At 43.3% G+C, this 27243-nt stretch overlaps 1 protein-coding gene across 1 annotated transcript; it reads right to left on the reverse strand.

The window, feature by feature from the left end:
* Positions 1–677: 677 nt before the first annotated feature.
* On the reverse strand, positions 678–21440 carry LOC129835194 (5,6-dihydroxyindole-2-carboxylic acid oxidase-like). The gene is made up of 7 exons (XM_055900633.1): positions 20891–21440; positions 17813–18135; positions 16884–17088; positions 8697–8864; positions 8181–8360; positions 7112–7258; positions 678–1475 (listed from the first exon to the last, which is right to left on the reverse strand). Exons 1-7 carry the CDS (start codon positions 21243–21245, stop codon positions 1285–1287), a joined length of 1569 nt encoding a protein of 522 aa, XP_055756608.1. The 5' UTR covers positions 21246–21440; the 3' UTR covers positions 678–1284.
* Between the last annotated feature and the right edge of the window lie 5803 nt (positions 21441–27243).

Consider the following 27243-nt stretch of genomic DNA (forward strand, 5'->3'; position numbering starts at 1 on the left):
GTAATTTACTAATCATCAGTTCAATCATACAAACGACTAAATGTACATTTTATGCTAGCAAAGTAGGTTACAGTCAGAAGTCTTTCGTGTTGAATGTATTTTAATTCAAGCAAATGTCGTGTAGCCTAGGCCTATAGCCTATTTGCATATTTGTAGGCTACATCGTTATTAGGCTACAGTTTTATTATACCAGCATAACAAAATCAATACATTTGAAAAGCTATCTTTTAAAAGCAAACTAATTAACCTAAGCTTGATCTACGAAAAAAGTATCAAAATGTATGCACTCACTACTGTAAGTCACTCTGTATAACAGCGTTTGCTAACTGACTAAAATGTTAATGTAAAATCTAATTAATGATCATATATGTATTCAAAGCAACACATTTGGCCTTGATTGACACTGTCCTCTCCCGCACTACTCTGTTCACGTTGTATTCAACTTCACTTCTACCACCTTGTGGCAATTCATGGAAATTGACATTACTTACACCAGAGTGGAAAAGTAGGCTATTCAACTTTTTAGATATGACCCTGTTGTTTTTCTATTCTTTAAATTACATATAAGGAGTGCTTATGTATGAATTATGACATTACACTCCACAAGTCTTGTAGAAATTATAATAATACAAGAACAATTCTTAATCTTTTATTTTCTTTAATCAACTCATGTTTTCAATGGAATTAAAAATGTTCCATTTTGAACCAAAAGGATTAAAATAAAATGAAATATGTTGACACATTTACAGAAAATCATTGTTATACTCAGAATCTATAGTTATACAGGTCAAATCACTCTGTAATGTAACTAATAGTAGAATGAGTGACAGGGTAAATTAGATTCCATATTATGAGTGATACAGTCAATTAGATTCCATTTTATGGACTACAGCAGTAGTGGTCAAACTTGGCCATGAGAGGACGGGCCGCTCTGTGCAGATTTTTGTTCCCGACCAGCATTGACGCACCTAATTCTACTCACACTGCCACCCTCCATCGCCAACATTAGGCCACTCCCGGAATACAGTTTGTGATGCATATTATACGGCATTCGAAACTCAATTTGAAATGATAAAAACATGAATTTGTTATCTAATCTAATACATAACTGCAAACAACACAAAAGTATGGAAATATGTGACACTCAGCTAAGCCTGGATCAAGTTCATTAGTCAATAAACTAAAGAAAACGGACAAAAACGGGGAACGACTACACATTTTCTGTTGCGCCCTAATGAGCATGTTGCGCCCTAATGAGCATGACCCTGTAGTTTCACATTCAGCTCAGACCACGGATTGGCTTTTGTCGTCGTCATAGCGTTGGTACTGTTCACCCAGCAGGGGCTGGCGGCCCTCCAGTTTGCTGTAGGAGCGGGCGCGCACAACGCATGTTGTGGCAGCAAAGATTACAGCCACGATGACCAGGGCCGCCACCATGGCAATGGTGATGATCTCGGTCAAAGTGAAAGGAGCAGCTATAGTGAGGAGACAAGATTTATAACAGTTACATTTGTAATTGTTTGGAATGTGACACTCGCAAAAAGTCACACACAGACAGACAGACAGACAGACCACAGACAGACAGATGGACTCTAACCGTGATTAAAAAAGAAAAATAATAATAATATATATTATATATATATATATATATATATATACAGTACCAGTCAAAAGTTTGGACACACCTACTCATTCAAGGGTTTTTCTTTATTTTTTACTATTTTTTACATTGTAGAATAATAGTGAAGACATCAAAACTATGAAATAACACAAATGGAATCATGTAGTAACCAAAAATGTGTTAAACAAATCAAAATATATTTTAGATTTTAGATTCTTCAAAGTAGCAACCCTTTGCCTTGATGACATTCGTGGCATTCGTGGCAGCTTTAGACATTCGTGGCATTCTCTCAACCAGCTTCACCTGGAATGATTTTCCAACAGTTTTGAAAGAGTTCCCACATATGCTGAGCACTTGTTGGCTGCTTTTCCTTCACTCTGCGATCCAACTCATCCCAAAACATCTCAATTGGGTTGAGGTCGGGTGATTGTGGAGGCCAGGTCATCTGATGCAGCACTCCATCACTCTCCTTCTTGATCAAATAGCCCTTACACAGCCTGGAGGTGTGTTGTGTCATTGTCCTGTTGAAAAACAAACGATTGTCCCACTAAGCACGAACCAGATGGGATGGTGTATCGCGTAGAATGCTGTGGTACCCATGCTGGTTAAGTGTGCCTTGAATTCTAAATAAATCACAGTGTCACCAGCAAAGCACCCCCACACCATCACACCTCTTCCTTCATGCTTCAAGTTGGGAACCAAACATGCTGAGATCATCCGTTCACCTACTCTGCGTCTCACAAAGAAACGACGGTTGGAAACAAAAATATCCCATTTGGACCAAAGGATAGATTTCCACCGGTATAATGTCCATTGCTCGCTTTTCTTGGCCCAAGCAAGTCTCTTCTTCCTATTGGTGTCCTTTAGTAGTGGTTTATTTGCAGCAATTCGACCCTGAAGGCCTGATTCACATAGTCTCCTCTGAAAAGTTGATGTTGAGATGTGTCTGTTCCTTGAACTCTGTGAAGCATGTATTTGGGCTGCAATTTCTGAGGCTGGTAACGCTAATGAATTTATCCTCTGCAGCAGAGACAACTCTGGGTCTTCCTTTCCTGTGGCAGTCCTCATGAGAGCCAGTTTCATCATAGCGCTTGATGGTTTTTGTGGCTGCACTTGAAGAAACTTTCAAAGTTTCTTCAAGTGCAGCCACAAAAACTAGTTAGTAATCAAGATCAGTAATCTTAAAGTAATGATGGACTGTCGTTTCTCTTTGCTTATTTGACCTGTTCTTGTCATAATATGGACTTAGTCTTTTACCAAATAGGACTATCTTCTGTATACCACCGATACCTTATTGCAACACAACTGATTGGCTCAAACGCATTAACAAAAAAATGTGTCCTCAAGGCAAAGGGTGGCTACTTTTAAGAATCTCAAATATAAAATATTGTTTAACACTTTTTTGGTTACTACATGATTCCATATGTGTTGTTTGATAGTTTTGATGTTTTCTACAATGTAGAAAATAGTACAAATAAAGAAGAATCCTGGAATGAGTAGGTGTGTTCAAACTTTTGACTGGTACTGTTTAACACGTGGACCACATTGTTATATACATAGTAGATAAGACAAATATCCATAATGAATTTATATTGACAATACACATCTGGCCATCCAGCCTGTATTTATATTGGCAATAAAGGTGTGTATTGGCCATTCAGCCTGTATCTATATTGACAATACACATCTGGCCATTCAGCCTGTAGTTATATTGACAATACACATCTGGCAATTCAGCCTGTAGTTATATTGACAATACACATCTGGCCATTCAGCCCGTAGTTATATTGACAATACACACCTGGCCATTCAGCCTGTAGTTATATTGACAATACACACCTGGCCATTCAGCCTGTAGTTATATTGACAATACACACCTGGCCATTCAGCCTGTAGTTATATTGACAATATACACCTGGCCATTCAGCCTGTAGTTATATTGACAATACACACCTGGCCATTGAGCCTCTAATTATATTGACAATACACATCTGGCCATTCAGCCTGTATTTATATTGACAATACACACCTGGCCATTCAGCCTGTAGTTATATTGACAATATACATCTGGCCATTCAGCCTGTAGTTATATTGACAATACACACCTGGCCATTCAGCCTGTAGTTATATTGACAATACACACCTGGCTATTCAGCCTGTAGTTATATTGACAATACACACCTGGCCATTGAGCCTCTAATTATATTGACAATACACACTTGGCCATTCAGCCTGTAGTTATATTGACAATACACACCTGGCCATTCAACCTGTAGTTATATTGACAATACACACCTGGCCATTCAGCCTGTAGTTATATTGACAATACACACCTGGCCATTCAACCTGTAGTTATATTGGCAATACACACCTGGCTATTCAGCCTGTAGTTATATTGACAATACACACCTGGCCATTGAGCCGCTAAATATAATGACAATACACACCTGGCCATTCAGCCTGTAGTTATATTGACATTATACACACCTGGCCATTCAGCCTGTAGTTATATTGACAATACACACCTGGCTATTCAGCCTGTAGTTATATTGACAATACACACCTGGCCATTGAGCCTCTAATTATATTGACAATACACACTTGGCCATTCAGCCTGTAGTTATATTGACAATACACACCTGGCCATTCAACCTGTAGTTATATTGACAATACACACCTGGCCATTCAACCTGTAGTTATATTGACAATACACACCTGGCCATTCAACCTGTAGTTATATTGACAATACACACCTGGCCATTCAGCCTGTAGTTATATTGACAATACACACCTGGCCATTCAGCCTGTAGTTATATTGACAATACACACCTGGCCATTCAACCTGTAGTTATATTGACAATACACACCTGGCCATTCGGCCTGTAGTTATATTGACAATACACACCTGGCCATTCAGCCTGTATTTATATTGACAATACACATCTGGCCATTCAGCCTGTAGTTATATTGACAATACACACCTGGCCATTCAGCCTGTAGTTATATTGACAATACACACCTGGCCATTCAGGCTGTATCTATATTGACAATACACATCTGGCCATTCAGCCTGTAGTTATATTGACAATACACACCTGGCCATTCAGCCTGTAGTTATATTGACAATACACACCTGGCCATTCAGCCTGTAGTTATATTGACAATACACACCTGGCCATTCAGCCTGTAGTTATATTGACAATACACATCTGGCCATTCAGCCTGTAGTTATATTGACAATACACACCTGGCCATTCAGCCTGTAGTTATATTGACAATACACACCTGGCCATTCAGCCTGTAGTTATATTGACAATACACACCTGGCCATTCAGCCTGTAGTTATATTGACAATACACACCTGGCCATTCAGCCTGTAGTTATATTGACAATATACACCTGGCCATTCAGCCTGTAGTTATATTGACAATACACACCTGGCCATTGAGCCTCTAATTATATTGACAATACACATCTGGCCATTCAGCCTGTATTTATATTGACAATACACACCTGGCCATTCAGCCTGTAGTTATATTGACAATATACATCTGGCCATTCAGCCTGTAGTTATATTGACAATACACACCTGGCCATTCAGCCTGTAGTTATATTGACAATACACACCTGGCTATTCAGCCTGTAGTTATATTGACAATACACACCTGGCCATTGAGCCTCTAATTATATTGACAATACACACTTGGCCATTCAGCCTGTAGTTATATTGACAATACACACCTGGCCATTCAACCTGTAGTTATATTGACAATACACACCTGGCCATTCAGCCTGTAGTTATATTGACAATACACACCTGGCCATTCAACCTGTAGTTATATTGGCAATACACACCTGGCTATTCAGCCTGTAGTTATATTGACAATACACACCTGGCCATTGAGCCGCTAAATATAATGACAATACACACCTGGCCATTCAGCCTGTAGTTATATTGACATTATACACACCTGGCCATTCAGCCTGTAGTTATATTGACAATACACACCTGGCTATTCAGCCTGTAGTTATATTGACAATACACACCTGGCCATTGAGCCTCTAATTATATTGACAATACACACTTGGCCATTCAGCCTGTAGTTATATTGACAATACACACCTGGCCATTCAACCTGTAGTTATATTGACAATACACACCTGGCCATTCAACCTGTAGTTATATTGACAATACACACCTGGCCATTCAACCTGTAGTTATATTGACAATACACACCTGGCCATTCAGCCTGTAGTTATATTGACAATACACACCTGGCCATTCAGCCTGTAGTTATATTGACAATACACACCTGGCCATTCAACCTGTAGTTATATTGACAATACACACCTGGCCATTCGGCCTGTAGTTATATTGACAATACACACCTGGCCATTCAGCCTGTATTTATATTGACAATACACATCTGGCCATTCAGCCTGTAGTTATATTGACAATACACACCTGGCCATTCAGCCTGTAGTTATATTGACAATACACACCTGGCCATTCAGGCTGTATCTATATTGACAATACACATCTGGCCATTCAGCCTGTAGTTATATTGACAATACACACCTGGCCATTCAGCCTGTAGTTATATTGACAATACACACCTGGCCATTCAGCCTGTAGTTATATTGACAATACACACCTGGCCATTCAGCCTGTAGTTATATTGACAATACACATCTGGCCATTCAGCCTGTAGTTATATTGACAATACACACCTGGCCATTCAGCCTGTAGTTATATTGACAATACACATCTGGCCATTCAGCCTGTAGTTATATTGACAATACATATCTGGCCATTCAGCCTGTAGTTATATTGACAATACACACCTGGCCATTCAGCCTGTAGTTATATTGACAATACACATCTGGCCATTCAGCCTGTAGTTATATTGACAATACACACCTGGCTATTCAGCCTGTAGTTATATTGACAATACCACCTGGCCATTGAGCCTCTAATTATATTGACAATACACATCTGGCCATTCAGCCTGTATTTATATTGACAATACACACCTGGCCATTCAGCCTGTAGTTATATTGACAATACACATCTGGCCATTCAGCCTGTAGTTATATTGACAATACACACCTGGCTATTCAGCCTGTAGTTATATTGACAATACACACCTGGCCATTGAGCTTCTAATTATATTGACAATACACATCTGGCCATTCAGCCTGTAGTTATATTGACAATACACATCTGGCCATTCAACCTGTAGTTATATTGACAATACACATCTGGCCATTCAGCCTGTATTTATATTGACAATACACACCTGGCCATTCAGCCTGTATTTATATTGACAATACACACCTGGCCATTCAACCTGTAGTTATATTGACAATACACACCTGGCCATTCAGCCTGTAGTTATATTGACAATACACACCTGGCCATTCAACCTGTAGTTATATTGACAATGCACATCTGGCCATTCAGCCTGTAGTTATATTGACAATACACACCTGGCCATTCGGCCTCGTAGGAGTAGCCAAGGTTCTCTGGGGCTGTAAGAAACATCTCAGCGTTGGTCACTGGAGGCCAGAAGGGAACCATGTTGTACCCCCTGTTGTGACCAATGGGGGCATTCTCTGAAGGATAGACCGCAGAATCTGCAAAATGTATCAGCTAAGAGTCAGCTTCTGAACATATGGCCCTGATGTACAACAACAAAAAAGCCTCCCAGAGCTAAACAAATGTTGTATAGTGGTGTGTGTATTATGAATCTTAGTTTCCAAAGTAATCATGTAATTGATGTATAATTACAATTTTACCATGTAATTTAGAAGTAACTACAATGTAAAAAGCAACCTGTAAAATACAGCATATTCAACAAACACATACAGTGAGTGTACAAAACATTAGGAAATCCTGCTCTTTCTAAGACATAGACTTACCAGGTGAATCCAGATGAAAGGTATAATCCCTTATTGATGTCACTTGTTAAATCCACTTCAATCAGTGTAGATGAAGGGGAGGAGACGGGTTAAAGAAGGATTTTTAAGCCTTGAGACAGTTGAGGCATGGATTGTGTATGTGTGCCATTTAGAGGGTGAATGGACAAGACAAAATATTTAAGTGCCTTTGAACAGGGTATGGTAGGTGCCAGGTGCACCAGTTTGTGTTAAGAAATGCAAAGCTGCTGGGGTTTTCATGCTCAACAGTTTCCGGTGTGTATCAAGAATGGTCCACCACCCAAAGAACATCAAGCCAACTTGACACAACTGTGGGAAGCATTGGAGTCAACATGGGCCAGAATTATTGTGGAATGCTTTCGACACATTATTGACTCCATGCCCCGACGAATTGAGGCTGAATTGAGCTCAAAAGGTTGGGGGGGGGGGGGGGGGGGGGGGCTGCAACTCAATATTAGGAAGGTGTTCTTAATGTTTTCTACACTCAGTGTAGATTAGTTGGCAAAAGGATGGAAGAGCATCATATTTTAAGACAAGCAAGCATAGACAAAGATACTAGCACAGGAAGACAATGATCAGGTCTTGAACATGAGATCAGTAGTAGGATGGGATCTATTACCTGGGGCGTGCCTCCTGAGCCACTCGTCAAAGATGGCATCGGTGAAAGTGTGGAGCAGCACGAAGATGGGGTCGTTAGGCGAGAGGTGGGTCTGTCCGCCTGTTCCATTCAGAAACAGGTGGGCCAGGTTGTGAAGGCTCCGTACCACAGGGTCGTAGTTTCCCTGGGGGGCGCTATAGCCTGCACACACAACACAAGTAGTTTGTGGTTTAAATACAGGGAATCATGGTTAATGCATGTGAAACTCGCCCATAGCATTTTGGCTGGAGTACATCAGTGACATCACACCTTCCCAGAGATCTAAAGCTCACGGAGTGACAGATTTGTCTCTTTCTCTGTTGGCTAAGACGGTTGTGTGTGTGTGTGCCTGCATGTGTGTGTATGTCAGCATTCACAACAACCCTCAACGTTCAGTGTGTGTAAGCATCTGTACAGTATGTGTAGGTGTCTGTGATATCTGTGTGCATCAATGTGAATGACTGCATCTATTGGTGTAGACCAGCAATGCCCACTCACCCTCGATGGTGTTCCTGAAGCTCTCTGAGGAGGTGGAGTAGTAGGGAGGGGTGTCAAAGGTGTTCACCTGCAGGCAGTCTGCAACATCCTGGGGCTCAGGGAGACGCTGCACCATGGGGCGGGCCACGTTACCTGCTGGGTTCCTCCTGATGGGGGTGGTCTCAGTGTCTGGGGGGGAGAGAGGAGAGGGTTAAGAAGGGTCTCAGTAACCTGGGCTAATAGAGGCAATAGTAAATAGGCTTGGGAAGTTGGCAAGTTCTAAAGAACACACCCAGGCCCAGTTTAAATACTATTTAGATGCTCCTTTCTTTCTTTCTTCCTTCCTTCCTTCCATTCTTGCTTCCTTCTTTCCTTTCTTTCTACTTCCAACCTTCCTTCCAGTAATCACCCTATTGGAGAAGAAGGTCCAAGCTTCCTCCGCTTTGAAACCCTAGTTTCAAGTTTTACTGTCACATTCACAAGTACAGTGAAATGCATTTCTTGAAAACTCAAAACCCAACAATGCAATAATCAATAACAATGTAATACTCGGAAGAACACTAAGAAATATGAAGAACACAATAAGAAAGTAAACATAATATATACAGTTCCTGTACCATATTTACAATGTGCTGGGATACTGGAGTGATGAACGTAGATATGTATAGGTGTAAGGTGACTAGGCAACAGGATATAAGATATGCAGAGTAGCATAAGCTTGTATGTGAGTGGGTGTTTGTAGAGTCAGTATAAATGTATGTTAATATTATGTGTGAGTGAGCAGATGATGGAGTGAGTGAGTGAGTGAGTGAGTGAGTGAGTGAGTGAGTGAGTGAGTGAGTGAGTGAGTGAGTGAGTGAGTGAGTGAGTGAGTGAGTGTGTGTGTGTGTGTGTGTGTGTGTGTGTAGGGCTCTGTGAGTATGCATAGAGACAGTGTAAAAATTTAAATAAAAGTTAATAAAGATACAAGGCTTACTCAGATACTCAGGTTTACTCCTTCCACACCGCCTGATATAGATGTCCTGGATGTCAGGGAGCTCGGCCCCAATGATGTACTGTACTGCAGCGCCATTCGATTGAGGGTGGTGCTATTGCCATACCAGGCAGTGATGCAGCCAGTCAAGATTCTCTCAATGGTACAGTTGTAGAACACTTTGAGGATTTGAAGGTCCTTGCCAAACTTTTTCGAGGCGAGTGTGTTTGGACCATTTTAAGTCTTTAGTGATTTGGATACCGAGGAACTTGAAGCTCTTGACCTGGTCCACTGCAGACCCGTCGATGTACCCGTTTCCGGTAGTCCACGATCAGCTCCTTGGTCTTAGTGATGTTGAGAGAGAGGTTGTTGTTCTGGCACCACACTGCCAGGTCTCTGACCTCCTTCCTGTAGGCTGACTCATTGTCGCCGGTGTTCAGGCCTTTCAAACAATTGTGTTGTCAGCATACTTGATGCAGTCGTGGGTGAACAGGGAGGACAGCATGGCGGTGAACAGGGAGTACAGTGTGGCGGAGGTGATGTTGCCTACCCTCACCACCTGGGGTCGGCCTGTCAGGAAGTCCAGCATCCAGTTGCAGAAAGACGTGTTCATGTAACGGATGTGAACTGGCTAGCTAGTTAGCGGTGGTGCGCGCTAATAGCGTTTCAATCGGTTACGTCACTCGCTTTGAGACCTTGAAGTAGTGGTTCCCCTTGCTCTGCAAGGGCCACGGCCTTTGTGGAGCGATGGGTAACGATGCTTCGTGGGTGACTGTTGTTGATGTGTGCAGCGGGTTCGCGCCCGGGGCGAGGGGACGGTCTAAAATTATACTGATACATTGATGCTGTTGACCCGGATCACTGTTTGCTGCGGAAAAGGAGGAGGTCGAAAGGGGGGTGAGAGTAACGGATGTGAAATGGTTAGCGGTGGTGCGCGCTAATAGCGTTTCAATCGGTTACGTCACTCGCTTTGAGACCTTGAAGTAGTGGTTCCCCTTGCTCTGCAAGGGCTGAGGCCTTTGTGGAGCGATGGGTAACAACGCTTCGTGGGTGACTGTTGTTGATGTGTGCAAAGGGTCCCTGGTTCGCGGCCGTATCGGGGCGAGGGGACGGTCTAAAGTTAAACTGTTACATTCAGACCCAGAGTCCTAAGCTTGGTGACAAGCTTGGCGGGGACAATGGTGTTGAACCCTGAGCTGTAGTCAATGAACAACATTCTCACATACTGTAGGTATTCCTCTTATCTGGGTGGGCAGGGGAGGGTGGAGAGCAATTGAGATTGCGTCATCTATGGATTTGTTGGGGTGGAATGGAAATTGGAGTGGGTCTAGGGTGTCTGGGAGGGTGGAGTTAATGTATGCCATAATCATAATCAGCCTCTCATGATTACAGAAGTGAGTGCTACAGGGCAGTAGTCATTGTAGCATGAAGCCTTAGATTTCTTGGGGATAGGAATGATGGTGGTCATCTTAAAACATGTGGTGATTACAGACTGAGACAAGAAGAAGTTGAAAATTACAGTGAATATGCCTGCCAGCTGTTCTGCGAACACACCCTGGAAAAACATTGGGCCCCACGGCCTTGCGAGTGTTGACCTTATTAAAGACCTTACTTACGTCGGCCTTGGAGAGCGAGATCACCCAATCCTCTGGGTTCACAGCCCTCATACCCGGCACAGTGTTGTTGTTGTCAAAGCGTGCAAAAAAGGAGTTTGTCTGGTCGTGCAGATCACAGTTAGGTCTTCCTTTCTAATCTGTAATGGACTGTAGCCCCTGCCACATGCCTGTGTAATATGATTCCACCTTATTCCTATTTTGTCCAGTTGCTCATTTGATGACTCTGTGGCAGTCATAGCGAGACTTCTTGTACTTGTTCATGTCCTCAGCCATAGCCTCAGGGTTGTCTACAATAGCTCTGTGTGCGGTAGCCATGTCCTTTAGTTTAGCTCCAACCTTGGTGATAATCCAGGGCTTTTGATTGGGGAAGCAGCAAACCCTCACCATGGGGACAATGTCGATGATGCATTTCCTAATGAAGCCAGTGATAAAGGTGGTTAGCTCGTCAATGTTATCGGCGGAGTCTTGAAACCTATTCCAATCAGCGCTAGCAAAGCAGTCATGTAGCTTAATCTCTGATTCTGGTGACCATTTCTCAACGGAGTGAGTTACGCGTACTTCCTGTTTGAGTTTTTGCTTGTAAACAGGAAGCAGGAGTATGGAGTCAGGATCTGATTTTCCGAATGGCGGACAAGGGAGGACCTTGTATGCTTGCTTGTGGGTAGAATAACAGTGGTCTTTATCGCCCCTAGTGGTGTTGGAGAAGTGTTGATGGAAGTTGGGAATCACGTGTCTTAGTGATGGGGAACTAAAATCGCTGGCAACCAGAAAAGCAGCCTATGGACGTAGGTTTTCTTGCTTTTTTCTTGCTTTGTACAGTTTGTTAAATGCCAGCTTGTTATTTTTCTTGTCCTGAGGTGGAATGTAAACAACAGTCACAATAATAGCTGAAAACTCCCTTGGGAGTGGTCGGCATTTGACCATCAGGTATTCCAAGATGGGTGAACAGTGGGTTGAGACTTCCACCGCGTTGGAGTTAGCACACCAGTTGGTGTCGATATAGAGGCAAACCCTTCCCACCTTTAATTTCCCTGACTCCACTGTCCTGTCCGCCAGGTGAATGGAGAATCCATCGAGTTGGATAGCCATGGGGGGTATCTTGTCCGACAGCCATGTTTCCGAAAAGCAAATAATATTGCAGTTTCGAGATTCCTGTTGGTAGCAAATCCTCGATCGGAAAATAAAGTAAAAATAAACTACACAATAATCGCAACATAGCTCAATTAGGTCGGAGCTTGCCAAACGGCGGCCATCCAGTACGGCGCCATTTTGTCTCGTTGTCAGACAAGGTGTTACGCCAATAGCACCAGAGTATGAATAGTGAACCGGGCGTAAGCAATGATAGTAATGATAGTGTTAGGATTTATGTTTATGCATAATAGCCTGTTAGCATATTGGTTGAAGAGGAATATTGTTTTGTTACACACATGTACGCACACCCCCCTCTGTATAGTGTGTGTAGGTGTAAGGACTGACCAACACAGGCCATAAAAGTTGTGGACAGTCTGGAGAGGGGAAGGGTGCAGCTCTCTAGACCAACCAGAAGGTTCGAATACTGGACAATACCATATTAGGAACTGTTTTAGTGTAGAATCGACAGACCCAAGACGGAGCTAATCTACCCAGCAACCAGATGTGGACAAAGGAACGTGCCAAGGGGCTTGGACAAAGGGCCCGCAAAGGGGGGCAAAGTAAACCAAGCCCAGCCTCTACTGTGATAGGCTAACAGACGCGTTGAAACTACGTCATCATGGTATAAGAACAGCTGTTTACGTACTTCTTGCCAGTTCTCTATTCATTCTGCGCGGTGAAACAGCGAACCCGTATATACGAAAATTGCATTTGCCATTCATTGTTTGTGTAACGATACTCTAAATCCTCCTCCTCCTCAGACGAGGAGAGGAGAGAGGGATCTGAAGACCAATATGCAGCGAGGTATGATGACATGATTTATTGATTTAAACAAGACACGACATAGACAGAAAACGAACTATACTTGAATAACTACAAAACAACAAACGACGTAGACGCACCTGAACATAAGAACTTACGTATAACGAAGAACGCATGAAAACAGGAACAGACTACATAAACCGAACAAACAAAACCGAAACAGTCCCATGTGGCGTAACATCACACAGACACAGGAGACAATCACCCACAAACAAACAGTGAAAATGCCCTACCTAAATATGACTCTTGATTAGAGGAAAATGCAAACCACCTGCCTCTAATCAAGAGCCATACCAGGCAAACCGAAACCAACATAGAAACAGATAACATAGACTGCCCACCCAAAACACATGCCCTGACCATAAACACATAAAAACTAACATAAATAGGTCAGGACTGTTACAGTACCCCCCCCCCAAGGTGCGAACGCCGGGCGCACCAGCACAAAGTCCAGGGGAGGGTCCGGGTGGGCAGTTGACCACGGTGATGGTTCCGGTTCAGGACGCTGTCCCCGCACCACCATAGTCACTCCCCTCTTCTTTCTACCCCTTCTAATGCCCACCCTAACACTACCTTCCCCTAAATAAATAGCTAGCACCGGGACAAGGGGTAGCACCGGGACAAGGGGCAGCACCAGAACAAGGGGCAGCACCAGGATAAGGACCATCACTGGAATAAGGGGCAGCACCGGGACAAGGGGCAGCACCGGGACAAGGGGCAGCACCGGGACAAGGGGCAGCACCGGGACAAGGGGCAGCACCGGGACAAGGGGCAGCACCGGGACAAGGGGCAGCACCGGGACAAGGGGCAGCACCGGGACAAGGGGCAGCACCGGGACAAGGGGCAGCACCGGGACAAGGGGCAGCACCGGGACAAGGGGCAGCACCGGGACAAGGGGCAACACCGGGACAAGGGGCAGCACCGGGACAAGGGGCAGCACCGGGACAAGGGGCAACACCGGGACAAGGGGCAGATCCCGGCTGAAGGACTCTGGCAGGTCCTGTTTGGACGGCTCTGGCAGGTCCATGCAGGCTGACGGCTCTCGACGCTCATGGCAGGCTGACGGCTCTCTACGCTCATGGCAGGCTGACGGCTCTCTACGCTCATGGCAGGCTGACGGCTCTCGACGCTCATGGCAGACTGACGGCTCTCGACGCTCATGGCAGGCTGACGGCTCTCGACGCTCATGGCAGGCTGACGGCTCTCGACGCTCATGGCAGGCTGACGGCTCTCGACGCTCATGGCTCTCTGACGGCTCTGGCTGCTCATGGCTCTCTGACGGCTCTGGCTGCTCATGGCTCTCTGACGGCTCTGGCTGCTCATGGCTCTCTGACGGCTCTGGCTGCTCATGGCTCTCTGGCGGCTCTGGCAGATCCTGTCTGGTTGGCGGCTCTGGCAGATCCTGTCTGGTTGGCGGCTCTGGCAGATCCTGTCTGGTTGGCGGCTCTGGCAGATCCTGTCTGGTTGGCGGCTCTGGCAGATCCTGTCTGGCTGACGGCTCTAGCGGCTCCTGTCTGGCTGACGGCTCTAGCGGCTCCTGTCTGGCGGATGGCTCTGTAGGCTCATGGCAGACGGGCGGCTTTGCAGGCTCATGGCAGACGGGCGGCTTTGCAGGCTCCTGGCAGACGGATGGCTCAGATGGCGCTGGGGAGACGGATGGCTCAGATGGCGCTGGGGAGACGGATGGCTCAGATGGCGCTGGGAAGACGGATGGCTCAGATGGCGCTGGGGAGACGGATGGCTCAGATGGCGCTGGGGAGACGGATGGCTCTGGCCGGATACGGTGCACTGTAGACCTGGTGCGTGGTGCCAGAACTGGAGGCACCGGGCTAATGATAAGCACCTTCCTACTAGTGCGTGGAGCAGGGACAGGGCACACTGAACTCTCAAAGCGTACTCTATACCTGGTGCGTGGTACCGGCACTGGTGGCACCTGGCTGAGGGCACGCACCTCAGGACTAGTACGGGGAGAAGTGACAGTGTGTACAGGACTTAGGAGACGCACAGGTGGCTTAGTGCGTGGGGCCGGAACTGGAGGCACCGAACTGGATACACGCACTATAGGGAGAGTGCGTGGAGGAGGAACAGGGCTCTGGAAATGCACTGGTAGCCTAGTGCGTAGTGTAGGCACTGTAGGTACTAGGCTGGGGCGGGGAGGTGGCGCCGGAAATACCGGACCGTGCAGGCATACTGGCTCTCTTGAGCATTGAGCCTGCCCAACCTTACCTGGTTGAATGCTCCCGGTTGCCCACCCAGTACGGGGAGGTGGAATAACCCGCACCGGGCTGTGTAGGCGAACCGGGGAAACCATGCGTAAGGCAGGTGCCATGTATGCCGGCCCGAGGAGACGCACTGGAGACCAGACGCGTTGAGCCGGCCTCATGACACCTGGCTCAATGCCCAATCTAGCCCTACCAGTGCGGGGAGGTGGAATAACCCGCACTGGGCTATGCACACGTACAGGAGACACCGTGCGCTCTACTGCGTAACACGGTGTCTGCCCGTACTCCCGCTCTCCACGGTTAGTCTGGGAAGTGGGCGCAGGTCTCCTACCTGCCCTTGGCCCACTACCCTTTAGCCCCCCCCCCAAGAAATTTTTGGGAGTTACTCACGGGCTTTTCGGGCTTCCGTGCAAGACGTGTCCCCTCATAATTCCGGATTCTCCGGCTTCCATCCACGTCTCCTAGCTGCCTCCTTAAACCACCGCTCCTGGGCTGTGGCTGCCTCACTCTTCTCACGAGAGCAGCGATACTCTCCAGTTTGCGCCCAGGGTCCTCTACCAGACAGGATCTCCTCCCAAGTCCAAAAGTTCTTATTGCTCCGTCGAGCATTCCCATACCGCTTGGTCACTGTATTTTGGTGGGTGATTCTGTAACGATACTCTAAATCCTCCTCCTCCTCAGACGAGGAGAGGAGAGAGGGATCTGAAGACCAATATGCAGCGAGGTATGATGACATGATTTATTGATTTAAACAAGACACGACATAGACAGAAAACGAACTATACTTGAATAACTACAAAACAACAAACGACGTAGACGCACCTGAACATAAGAACTTACGTATAACGAAGAACGCATGAAAACAGGAACAGACTACATAAACCGAACAAACAAAACCGAAACAGTCCCATGTGGCGTAACATCACACAGACACAGGAGACAATCACCCACAAACAAACAGTGAAAATGCCCTACCTAAATATGACTCTTGATTAGAGGAAAATGCAAACCACCTGCCTCTAATCAAGAGCCATACCAGGCAAACCGAAACCAACATAGAAACAGATAACATAGACTGCCCACCCAAAACACATGCCCTGACCATAAACACATAAAAACTAACATAAATAGGTCAGGACTGTTACAGTTTGCGGTAATTAAACATAATTAAAGAAAGTTATCAGACCTTGAATTTTATTTATCCTGACACCGGATGTGTTACACGCAGCGTTCACAATAGTAATCAACAGGTATCACAATATGGAATGGTGACACTGAGGTGTCCCTGTGAGCATGTTTCTATCATTTCAATGACTTTTACACATTTTAACATTTGAGGAGGGTGAGCTGATCCTAGATCTGTGCCTACAGGCAAATTCTACCCACCATATAGGGTGTTATCTTTAAAATTTGGAAGGATATAAGCGCACTACTGAATGCTTACTGTTGCAGATGGTTCCCAGTGTGTCATAGTCCTCCACACTCTCACAGATCACCCTCCAGTTAGAGAAGATGGAGTTGGTGCTGATGGAATTCATATTGAGGTTGCTCCTCGCTCCCAATAAGTCATCTGTGCAGATGTCACAGGTGCTTCCACCAATGGCAAAGTTCCAGTAGGGCAGGGCAAAGGAAGGGTCTTGCAGCATATCCTAAATTGAGAGTAGGGTTAGAATGAATTACATAAAGGGCACACAATTACAATAATTAGTTTGTGCAATTAGAAACCACAATAATGAACTGCAAATAAAATTGTTACAAATGGTCTTGGAGAAGTATATAGTGCCTGCATTATTTTAATCCAGCAACATACAACATAGCTACACCTGATTCAATTTTTCCATTGTATGAAATAATGATTTGTCTTTATTGCTGAGGCGTAATATAGCTGGCCTACGGACATCCAAGATAAAGATCTTTCAAAACAATAAACAGTCTTTGTCAGTAACGCCAATTAGTAACACATAATTCAAGAAATAACTTGGGCCACAGATGCTCTTTTGTGCCCTATTAGATGGGAAATCTAGGCTCAGACTAGTAAACGCTTAAGCATATTTTCTACAAAGCTTGCTTGATTATGGTACAACATTGCTTCATCTCTAAAGATATCCTCACCCTTAATGCGGCACTAATTCAAGCAAACAATAGGGAAAGTGAAATGACTATTGACGGGTAATAAATAGGCCCAGCCTATAGATTAAAATGGATTTTGCTGGTGGTGAAAATCCATAATACCATTAGATAATGGACTATTATATTGTGATATCCAATTGAATAGTAAGCACACTAAAAAAGTAGTTATTTGCATTATTATTGACTATTTCAGTTCATATTACATGCAGGGACATGCTGTAATTGCTGGTACCCCCATCTCACCTGCATGTCGCGCTCAAGTTGGAGCAAGTGAAACCTGTGCCAGGTCACAAAACCGGGACCTTCGTGAGAGAAGTCGACTCCGCCAAAGCTCGGCTGGCCGGCCCCCAAGAAGGTCTTGCTGACCGAATAGTAGTGGGTCCACACAAAGTAATTGTAGATGGTGATGTTCTCAAACTGCGGGGTGTTTCCATCGGGTCCGAAGACATCCTGGTATCGCCGCGTAGCTATCACAATGTCCGGATGCACGGTGCGCTTGGCCTGGTCAAGTGCGGTCACGAAAGCTCGCTTCTGATCCGCACTTAGCTGCATCACGTTTCTCCGGACTGAAGAATTAAAGAGAAAAATAACATTTGATTTTCTTAGTCATTCATGCGTTAATGAGCACATTCTTTTGTGGAAAGAAGTTAAGAAATGATTGGGCATGTAGCCAATCCGCAGTCAACGTTCATCTTTACGCATACACCATTGCCTGAATATGAGGCAAAAAGGTAATTATGTCAAACATAAAATGCAGCTATATGTAACGACATTCGTGTCCTTTCAACAACAACAAAAAGATTGCATGCTTTCCATAGTCTGTGTAGAAATGTGGCTTTCATCCAGTTGAGTGTCAGTGCATAATGTCAACCTTCACTCATGGGTAGACATAACATAGTGAACGACAATCTGGGATGCAAATTAGTGTGATATGTTACATTTGGTATAATATTAATTTGTGTATTTCCATCATCATATGATATGTTACGAATTACAATTAATATAATATTGTAATGAAACAGCAGGGAGCAGGTCTCGAACCCTCGACCTTCTAGCCCGAGGTCCGGCGCGCTATCGACTGTGCCGCAAAAGCATGCTCGTGCGGCAGTCGATTTCCGCGGTTATAAACCCAGGGTCGTTACAATATGTTACGAATTACAATTTGGACAATATGTTATAAATTTGCTATACATATTATATGTTTCCAATTCCAATTTGTTGTGGCTATGTTAGCTAGGTGGCTAACGTTAGCTTGACTAAGGGTTAGTGGCAGGGCGGGAAATCAATGGCATGGTGGGACATTAATACCCATCACCCGCCAAATATGGGTAGATTTTGTGATTAGCGGGTAAGAATGTCTATTTCACCAGCCACGTTGGCGTGTGATCACACACAGCATTTGGGAACAGTTTTTTTCAACCCACATGTAGAAGTTGGTCGAATTGACCTGAAAGGCTACTAAAGTGTGACTTTGTCCTCCTGTTTCTTGGCTAGTTACATTTTTTATTTATTTTATTTTACCAGGTAAGTTGACTGAGAACACGGTCTCATTTGCAGCAACGACCTGGGGAATAGTTACAGGGGAGAGGAGGGGGATGAATGAGCCAATTGTAAACTGGGGATTATTAGGTGACCATGATGGTTTGAGGGCCAGATTGGGAATTTAGCCAGGACACCGGGGTTAACACCCCTACTCTTATGATAAGTGCCATGGGATCTTTAATGACCTCAGAGAGTCAGGACACCCGTTTAACGTCCCATCCGAAAGACGGCACCCTACACAGGGCAGTGTCCCCAATCACTGCCCTGGGGCATTGGGATATTTTTTAGACCAGAGGAAAGAGTGCCTCCTACTGGCCCTCCAACACCACTTCCAGCAGCATCTGGTCTCCCATCAAGGGACTGACCAGGACCAACCCTGCTTAGCTTCAGAAGCAAGCCAGCAGTGGTATGCAGGGTGGTATTGTTTTGTTCAAATACTAGATTGATTTTCAATATTCGTTTTGAGTTTGCTGCAACTGTCTGCTGGTAGAGCAGACATGAGATTATCATCTCTGGCAGACAGGGAGTCCCGTTACCATGGTAATGGCCACCCCTTAAAGGGGTAGTGGAACATTTTTATCAAACCTAATGACTCAAATATTTGGGAGTAAATTGTGCTTGATTGAACATGGAACATTCCAAAAACGTTTTATTACAGTTTTGTCATTTCTTATCGTTAAAACACTCAAATAATTGTATTGTGGAGCTACATTTATTTTTTGTGCTCCTAAATATCAACTTATATACATAGTCCTTAAAAATAAAATCAGCGTTAAAGCACTGAACTAATACTAATAAAGAAGCCGTATCACTCAGCATTTTGTGGCAGGGCAGGCACTTTGTTTATTCTTAATGTTCATTTGTAGAACTGTTTACCTGTTTTACTTTTTTCTTTTGTATCTAAATTATTTATCTTAACATACATTGGTTGAAAGACATTACTTCTTACTACTAATACATTTCTTGTTTTAAAAACATTAAAAAGCATGCTCATTTGTTATTTTTCCACCCTGGTTAGGGGTTAAGGTTAGGGGTCGGAGTTAGGTTAAAGGGTTAACCTACTACATTCTTAAAGAAAATAATGTACTTTTTACTCCATACATTTTCCCTGACAGCCAAAAGAACTCGCTACATTTTGAATGCTTAGCAGGACAGGAAAATTGTCTAATTCACACACTTATCAAGATATCATCCCTGGTCATCCCTACTGCCTCTGATCTGGCAGACCCACTAAACACATGCTTCTTTTGAAAATGATGTCTGCGTGTTGGAGTGTGCTCCTGGCTATCCGTAAATAAATAAAAAATGGTGCCGTCTGATTTGCTTACTATAAGGAATTTGAAACAGTTCGAATCTCATCACGGACAACTTTAGCATTTTAGCTAATTATCAAGTTTACAACTACTTACTACTTTTTAGCTACTTTGGAACTACTTAGCATGTTAGCTAACCCATCCCCCAAAATTAACCTTAAAGTAAAAGTAGTCAAACATATAATTAGTAAAGTAAAGTACAGATAACCCCCAAAACTACTTAAGTAGTACTTTCAAGTATTTATACTTAAGGACTTTACACCATAGCTTATTTTATTCAACAGATATGTGGACTGGTGATTTCAATTAAATTGGTTTAAGTGTGAGATTTACCACTCCACTTAAATGAGACACATAATTGAGATGACCTATGCTGTTTCGATTGTGTAAAAACATCAAATCGCTTTATACTGGAAATTGCAACATTTGATTATTTGTTTTAAAGTGGGATAAAAAAAAAACGTACCGACAGCGACGGGTTGGTCACAGTTTAACCCGGCTAATCCATGCATACAACGGCCACAATCATAACCTGTGAAATTCCCGTTGCACTGGCAGGTTCGGTTGAAGTAGCGGATGGGCCAACGTTCACGGTCATCCCGTCCATCGTGGGGGTACTGGGGGCCGTGTGGACTTGCGTCTACCGCTATCGAAATACACTGTCCACGTCCTGTGGCGGACCCGCAGGCATCATTCGCGACCCCAAACGGGGATGGACAACACTGGCCACTCCGAAGCCCCTCCAGAGTCACACATTCCCTCGGAAACTGCCCGCGCACAAACAGGGCGCCGAAAAGCACCAACAAACCGTACTTCCACATAGGCAATGAATAGGCAAAAAGACGCACACCAGAAAGTTAGTTGAATGGAACAGTGGATCGACGAATTCTCTTTATTCAATCACACTCTAATAGAAGTCAGTACCTTACTCGAAACCACATCACTTCATAGTTGATTTTCAGTGCGCACTTGTGTCCTCTTGTAGGCAACTAATTGCCCACACACCATCCAAATAAACCTCTAGCCTTTAAATACCACATTAGCGCATGACTGGATGCCAGGATTTCTGATCCCCTCGTGATCACATCACATTTCCTAAGGGATTGATAGGGATAGAGGCTAGGCAGTCATGCACACTATTTTACTACAAGGCAGTCATGCACACTATTTTACTACAAGGCAGTCATGCACACTACGATGAGACACACCAACATTCTGAGAAGGATATTCTCAGGATATTTGAGAAGAATGTGATTTAACATGGTTAGAAAGTACATAACATGTACAGAACATAGGCCTAAAACAGAATTTAAGCACGCATGTCACCTGTGCAAGCTATTGAGTTAATGCTGTCCTCCAACTTCTAGACCAATTTCACCACATTTTGTCAAAAGGTATTACACTTAAAGTTACATGGCCAAAATAGTATTTTCCTGACGGGTTCATTGAAATCCACAAATTGGTATGGCAGGTGGTCTCTAATGGTATCCTAGGCCTGTCACTTTATGAAGTGATAAAGTACACTGCAATAAAACTGTTGCCTGCTACTTGGTTAAGTGTCACTTAGAATAAAATGGAACCACATGTACATGCTATTATGCCTGCATATATTTATGTGGATCTTACCACTAATAAGACCCACTCATCTTCATGTTATTTTCTAAGAGATAGCCCACCTAGGCCTGACTATCATTGAAATAGTATTAATGTCATTACGATATAATCATAATATTAGTAATTTTCTCAAAAAATAACGGTTGTCAATTGTGATGTATCGCTTACTGTCACACATCTGTATCATAACACCTAGTGTCATCAGTTCAGTTTGTTTATTTATTTGCACAGATAAAACTTTTTATACAAAGTTAAAGGTAATACAAGGTATGCAATGAATGGCCTCTCCTTTAGATAATTCCTAATTGTTTACACAGGTTCGTGAGTTCATGTTAGAATGTGAACATGCTACCAAAGTCTTTTGACTTCTCACGCAACATCCCGTCCTCCCTACCTACACAGTTAAAAATATGTTTAAAAAAATACTTAACTGTTCATTTGTACATGTTTTTTTCTGTGTTTATGAATAATGGTAGAATACTGTGAAACGACAGGGATCAACTTATATCTAACTTTCGTCGTGTAGAATAATAGGAAATGTCAGAAAATGCGAAATACATTAAACTTCCTGTATTTTTACAGACATGCATCCCCTTTTCACAATAATAGGCTGTAGAAATACAGTAATATGCATTATAAAGAAACAACTACATTTACGATTCTTTTATGGATTTTACCTTTAGTTTTACATTCTAAATGCAGATAATTATAGTAAAAAAACGATTTCTGATGTTTATAAACAGTATACAACTATGCAAGAGAATGTAAAAAGAATGCTGTCGTCTGTGATTATACTGATATTGATCACTACATTACAAACATTAACTGTAAAATGATGAGTATTACAATACCTCAATGAAAGTGAATGCATATAATTTAACAGATACTGACTGTTATTTAACCGATTAAGCCAGTTCATTTACTATTTATGAATTGTTAAGTACAATTTTTTAAAGATAAAAAAATGCATAAAGCTATGAAAGATAATGTAAAAAGAATGATATTGTCTGTCATGTTACAAATGTTGATCAATCTATTACAAACATAGACTGTGAAGTTATGGTCAAGTCACCATCCTCTACATCACTCTTCGGAACTATTAAAAAGGTTAGTGTAATTAAAGACTCGTCAATATTCCACATTGCATTTAACCATTTCCGTTAGAAACCATTTGACAACGAATCAGAAACACATCGGAGGCGTCATTCAAATGCCCGCGCACACATCTGGCGCCAATTGAATGCAGCAGGCAAAAGGTGAGCATTACCACCAAACGATTTTTATTTTATTTTAAATTTTTAAATTGTGTCCCCTTTTCTCCCCAATTTTCATGGTATCCAATCGCTAGTAATTACTTTCTTGTCTCATCGCTACAACTCCCGTACGGGCTCGGGAGAGACGAAGGTCGAAAGCCATGCGTCCTCCGAAGCACAACCCAGCCAAGCCGCACTGCTTCTTAACACAGCGCGCCTCCAACCCGGAAGCCAGCCGCACCAATGTGTTGGAGGAAACACCGTGCACCCGCCCCCCTCGGTTAGCGCGCACTGCGCCCAGCCCGCCACAGGAGTCGCTGGAGCGTGATGAGACAAGGATATCCCTACAGGCCAAACCCTCCCTAACCCGGACGACGCTAAACCAATTGTACCCAGAGACTCTGGTGGCGCAGCTAACACTGCGATGCAGTTCTCTGGACCACTGCGCCACCCGGGAGGCCCTCAAACGATTGTTTATAACATAAAGTTTTAAATAGTTGACGAAATTGCTAGATGTGCAGTTTGTTAACTTTGTGTTGTATTTGCTAGTTAATATCGTGGAGTTTGTGGTTGGCAACTCACACGCGTGAGCAAGATAGCTAGCTAATACCCAAGCTAGTTACCAACCAGACCATGGCTAGCTAGCAGCAAGCCAGCTATGATAAGCAACCGTTTTTTGTAACATATGTTGACAGTTAAAGATTTATTATTTATGAATTTTGAAGCATTGACATTCAGCTATTTAGTTAGATTGCTAGCTGCATTTCTTAACCTAGCTAGTGCGCTAACTTGCTATCTAGGTAGTTTGCTGTAAACCAATCCCACCTGAAAACATATATTTTCTCTTTCTTTCTCCTTCAACAGTTAACTACTTGAATTGGAATTGAGGAAATTCCCAGCAATCTTCAAACTGAAGTAATATTCATAGCTAGTTTAGTTTAGCAAACTGAATAGTTTAGCATGGAAGTACAAATAAATAATCGCTGTTGTCCCCTTTTGAAGTCCATTGTCATTAATCAAGCAAATCAGAACGATACACTTCAGTAGTTAATTGGAACCAAGATTAAAATCTACAAGGTACTTTTTTCTTTGTTAAAAGTAACGTAAACTCACTCACTTTTGTACAGCTGACCGTACAATTTACCTTATTTTAGTACCCCATTAACGTTATACTTCCAGATCAACTGTAATGTCAATACCATTGTAAAGCATAATTTCTCCCCTTTCCAACAGAATCAATTACATGACCCCCACACTGCCCGTTTCTGCATGATTCAAGAAGGCAATGAGCTCCATCGGGTCTTTTTAAAAATGGCGGGTGGGGAAGCGAAAACTAATGCGTGAATGTGAGAAGGACAGATGTTGTGTGGGAAAATTGCTTTTTTTCACTCGATCTGTCCAACTTATCACCTTATCGCCTCTAAAATGTAAATAAAACACTATAAAGAGTTTATATAATGTGTCATTACATACCTATTTGAAGGTTTGTGTCAAATTTGAATCGGGTTTTTAGGGAGGTGCTAAAGTGATTTTAGAAGTAAACAGCGGCTTTGAGAATGATAATCGCATGCAATGATGACGCAAAAAATGACTAGGTATCCCCCCTTACCCCCGTCACTGTCCATTTCTTGTTTTTAAACGATGAAAGAAGTGCTACACCTGGTGGAGAGAGATTGTAAGACAGAAATAGTTGCTTTATGTGTGCTGTACGTTACGGCATGACACGTCACGATGTAACGGAGGGTCAGTTTTTTCAACTTTTCTCCAATACTATAGAGCCATTACCATGTCGATAAATGCTTGAATAGAAACCTAGTTCACACCCCCGATTTTGAAGTCAACACAGTCGCTACAGTCCCATTAGTTTTCTCTGTAGCCTCGTTTGAATGTTGCGGTTGCGCACATTTGTACGGAATGGGGTGAGTTTATGTTAAGTATAGAGAAATTGGGAACATGTCAGGTCTTTCCAAATAATTGGCATGTCGTTCCTGTGACCTCACTGTTAACACGTTAGAAGGTTATGAAGCAAATGGCCATTATGTATGCTGCATGCTTAGCTGCAAATCTCAGTTGACAAAATATAATGCTTTTAAATGTCATATGCGTCATCATCATAGAGAGTCTGCTGTATCACAATGTGACACGATGCAAGGTCCATTTACATGTTAAAACTAACTCTGGCGGGCCTCCCGGGTGGCGCAGTGGTCTAGGGCGCTGCATCGCAGGGCTAACTGCGCCACCAGAGTCTCTGGGTTCGCGCCCAGGCTCTGTCGCAGCCGGCCGCGACCGGGAGGTCCGTGGGGCGACGCACAATTGGCATAGCGTCGTCCGGGGTAGGGAGGGTTTGGCCGGTAGGGATATCCTTGTCTCATCGCGCTCCAGCGACTCCTGTGGCGGGCCGGGCGCAGTGGCGCCAACCAAGGGGGCCAGGTACACGGTGTTTCCTCCGACACATTGGTGCGGCTGGCTTCCGGGTTGGAGGCGTGCTGTGTTAAGAAGCAGTACGGCTGGTTGGGTTGTGCTTCGGAGGACGCATGGCTTTCGACCTTCGTCTCTCCCGAGCCCGTACGGGAGTTGTAGCGATGAGACAAGGTAGTAATTACTAGCGATTGGATACCACGAAAATTGGGGAGAAAATGGGATAAAAAAATAAAATAAAAAAAAACTAACTCTGGTCTGGTGTTGTCATCTAGGATGCCTTACTGTTAACTACAACTTTCAATTTCAAAACAGAACCACACCAGTCCCATGTTGGCCAATAGAAATGTAGCATTTCAGGATACACTTTCTATGCACCCAATATACTTTCTGGTGAAAAACATTGTCGTTCCACTGTTACTTTAACTGTATCATAGACATTTTCTAATATTACATTGCAAATATCCTACATGTAGCCCCTTTAAATTAGATACATTGACTTTTGCAGGTACATTTTTGTTAGTCAACAAATCAAATTATTGTATCTGAAGGGGTAGAGGACCACTGCTAGTGATTAAAAATGGTGGACACACTAGTATAGAATGACATTATTTATGTTATTTCGTCCAACGCAGGTGCCTATTCAAGATCAACCCAGATAAGGCGTCCAAAGTGGAGAAGAACTCAAGAAAGCAGCATCCAATCAATCCAAAAGTTATTTTTCTGATCTCAAACTTTGCAGACTATGAATGGAGGGAGTAGCCTTGCGCACGCACACATACAGGCACTTAAATCCATCGACTGCAGCACGCAGTCAAGAAACAGGCAGATGGTAAACACTTGGGCAAAATTTTAGAACTGAATTTTTTTACATTAGCATGTCGTAAGTTGCTTTTAAGTGAATGTTTGACACGGTATATGTAAAGTTTCAGTTCAAGAAATGTTTTTGCACTAGGATCGATATACCATGTCCTACACACATCTCCACCAAATAGTTGTGGGTTAGGATGACAGAATAATAACTTGACCTTCATTTTATAACCAAAATGTCAAAATACTGATATGTAAAAAAATAAATACAAAAAAATGCTTTAATTGAATTTCTTATGTTTGACACCGTAACTATCAAGTGTATAGTTCCAGAAATGTTTGTACACTAAGATTACCTGATACCCCTCTTCTTAACACACCCCTCCCATCCCTCTCTGTCTACCCCTTTACCTCTGCCATGCCACTGCACACACAGGTTAAGGTTTGAACGTGTATTGAAGAACTTAATAAACGTAATAAATCTTGTAAAAATATATAAGGAAATCCCTGTGTAATGTCTTAGGTTTTTTTTTTTGCTGGAGAATACTTTATTTTCACAACCAATAATAGTTACATTGAGAGTAGGTTTTTGTAATATTATAATTATCTGTTTTCTAGCTTTATTTTGTCAACAATTAAGGAGTTGTGTCTGTTTTTTAGCTGAACAATGATCTATTTTCACAACTGATACCAGTTGAATTGAGAGTAGTTTTTTGTAATATAA

The sequence above is a fragment of the Salvelinus fontinalis genome, chromosome 36 (assembly GCF_029448725.1).
Source record: "Salvelinus fontinalis isolate EN_2023a chromosome 36, ASM2944872v1, whole genome shotgun sequence".
Taxonomy (NCBI): domain Eukaryota; kingdom Metazoa; phylum Chordata; class Actinopteri; order Salmoniformes; family Salmonidae; genus Salvelinus; species Salvelinus fontinalis.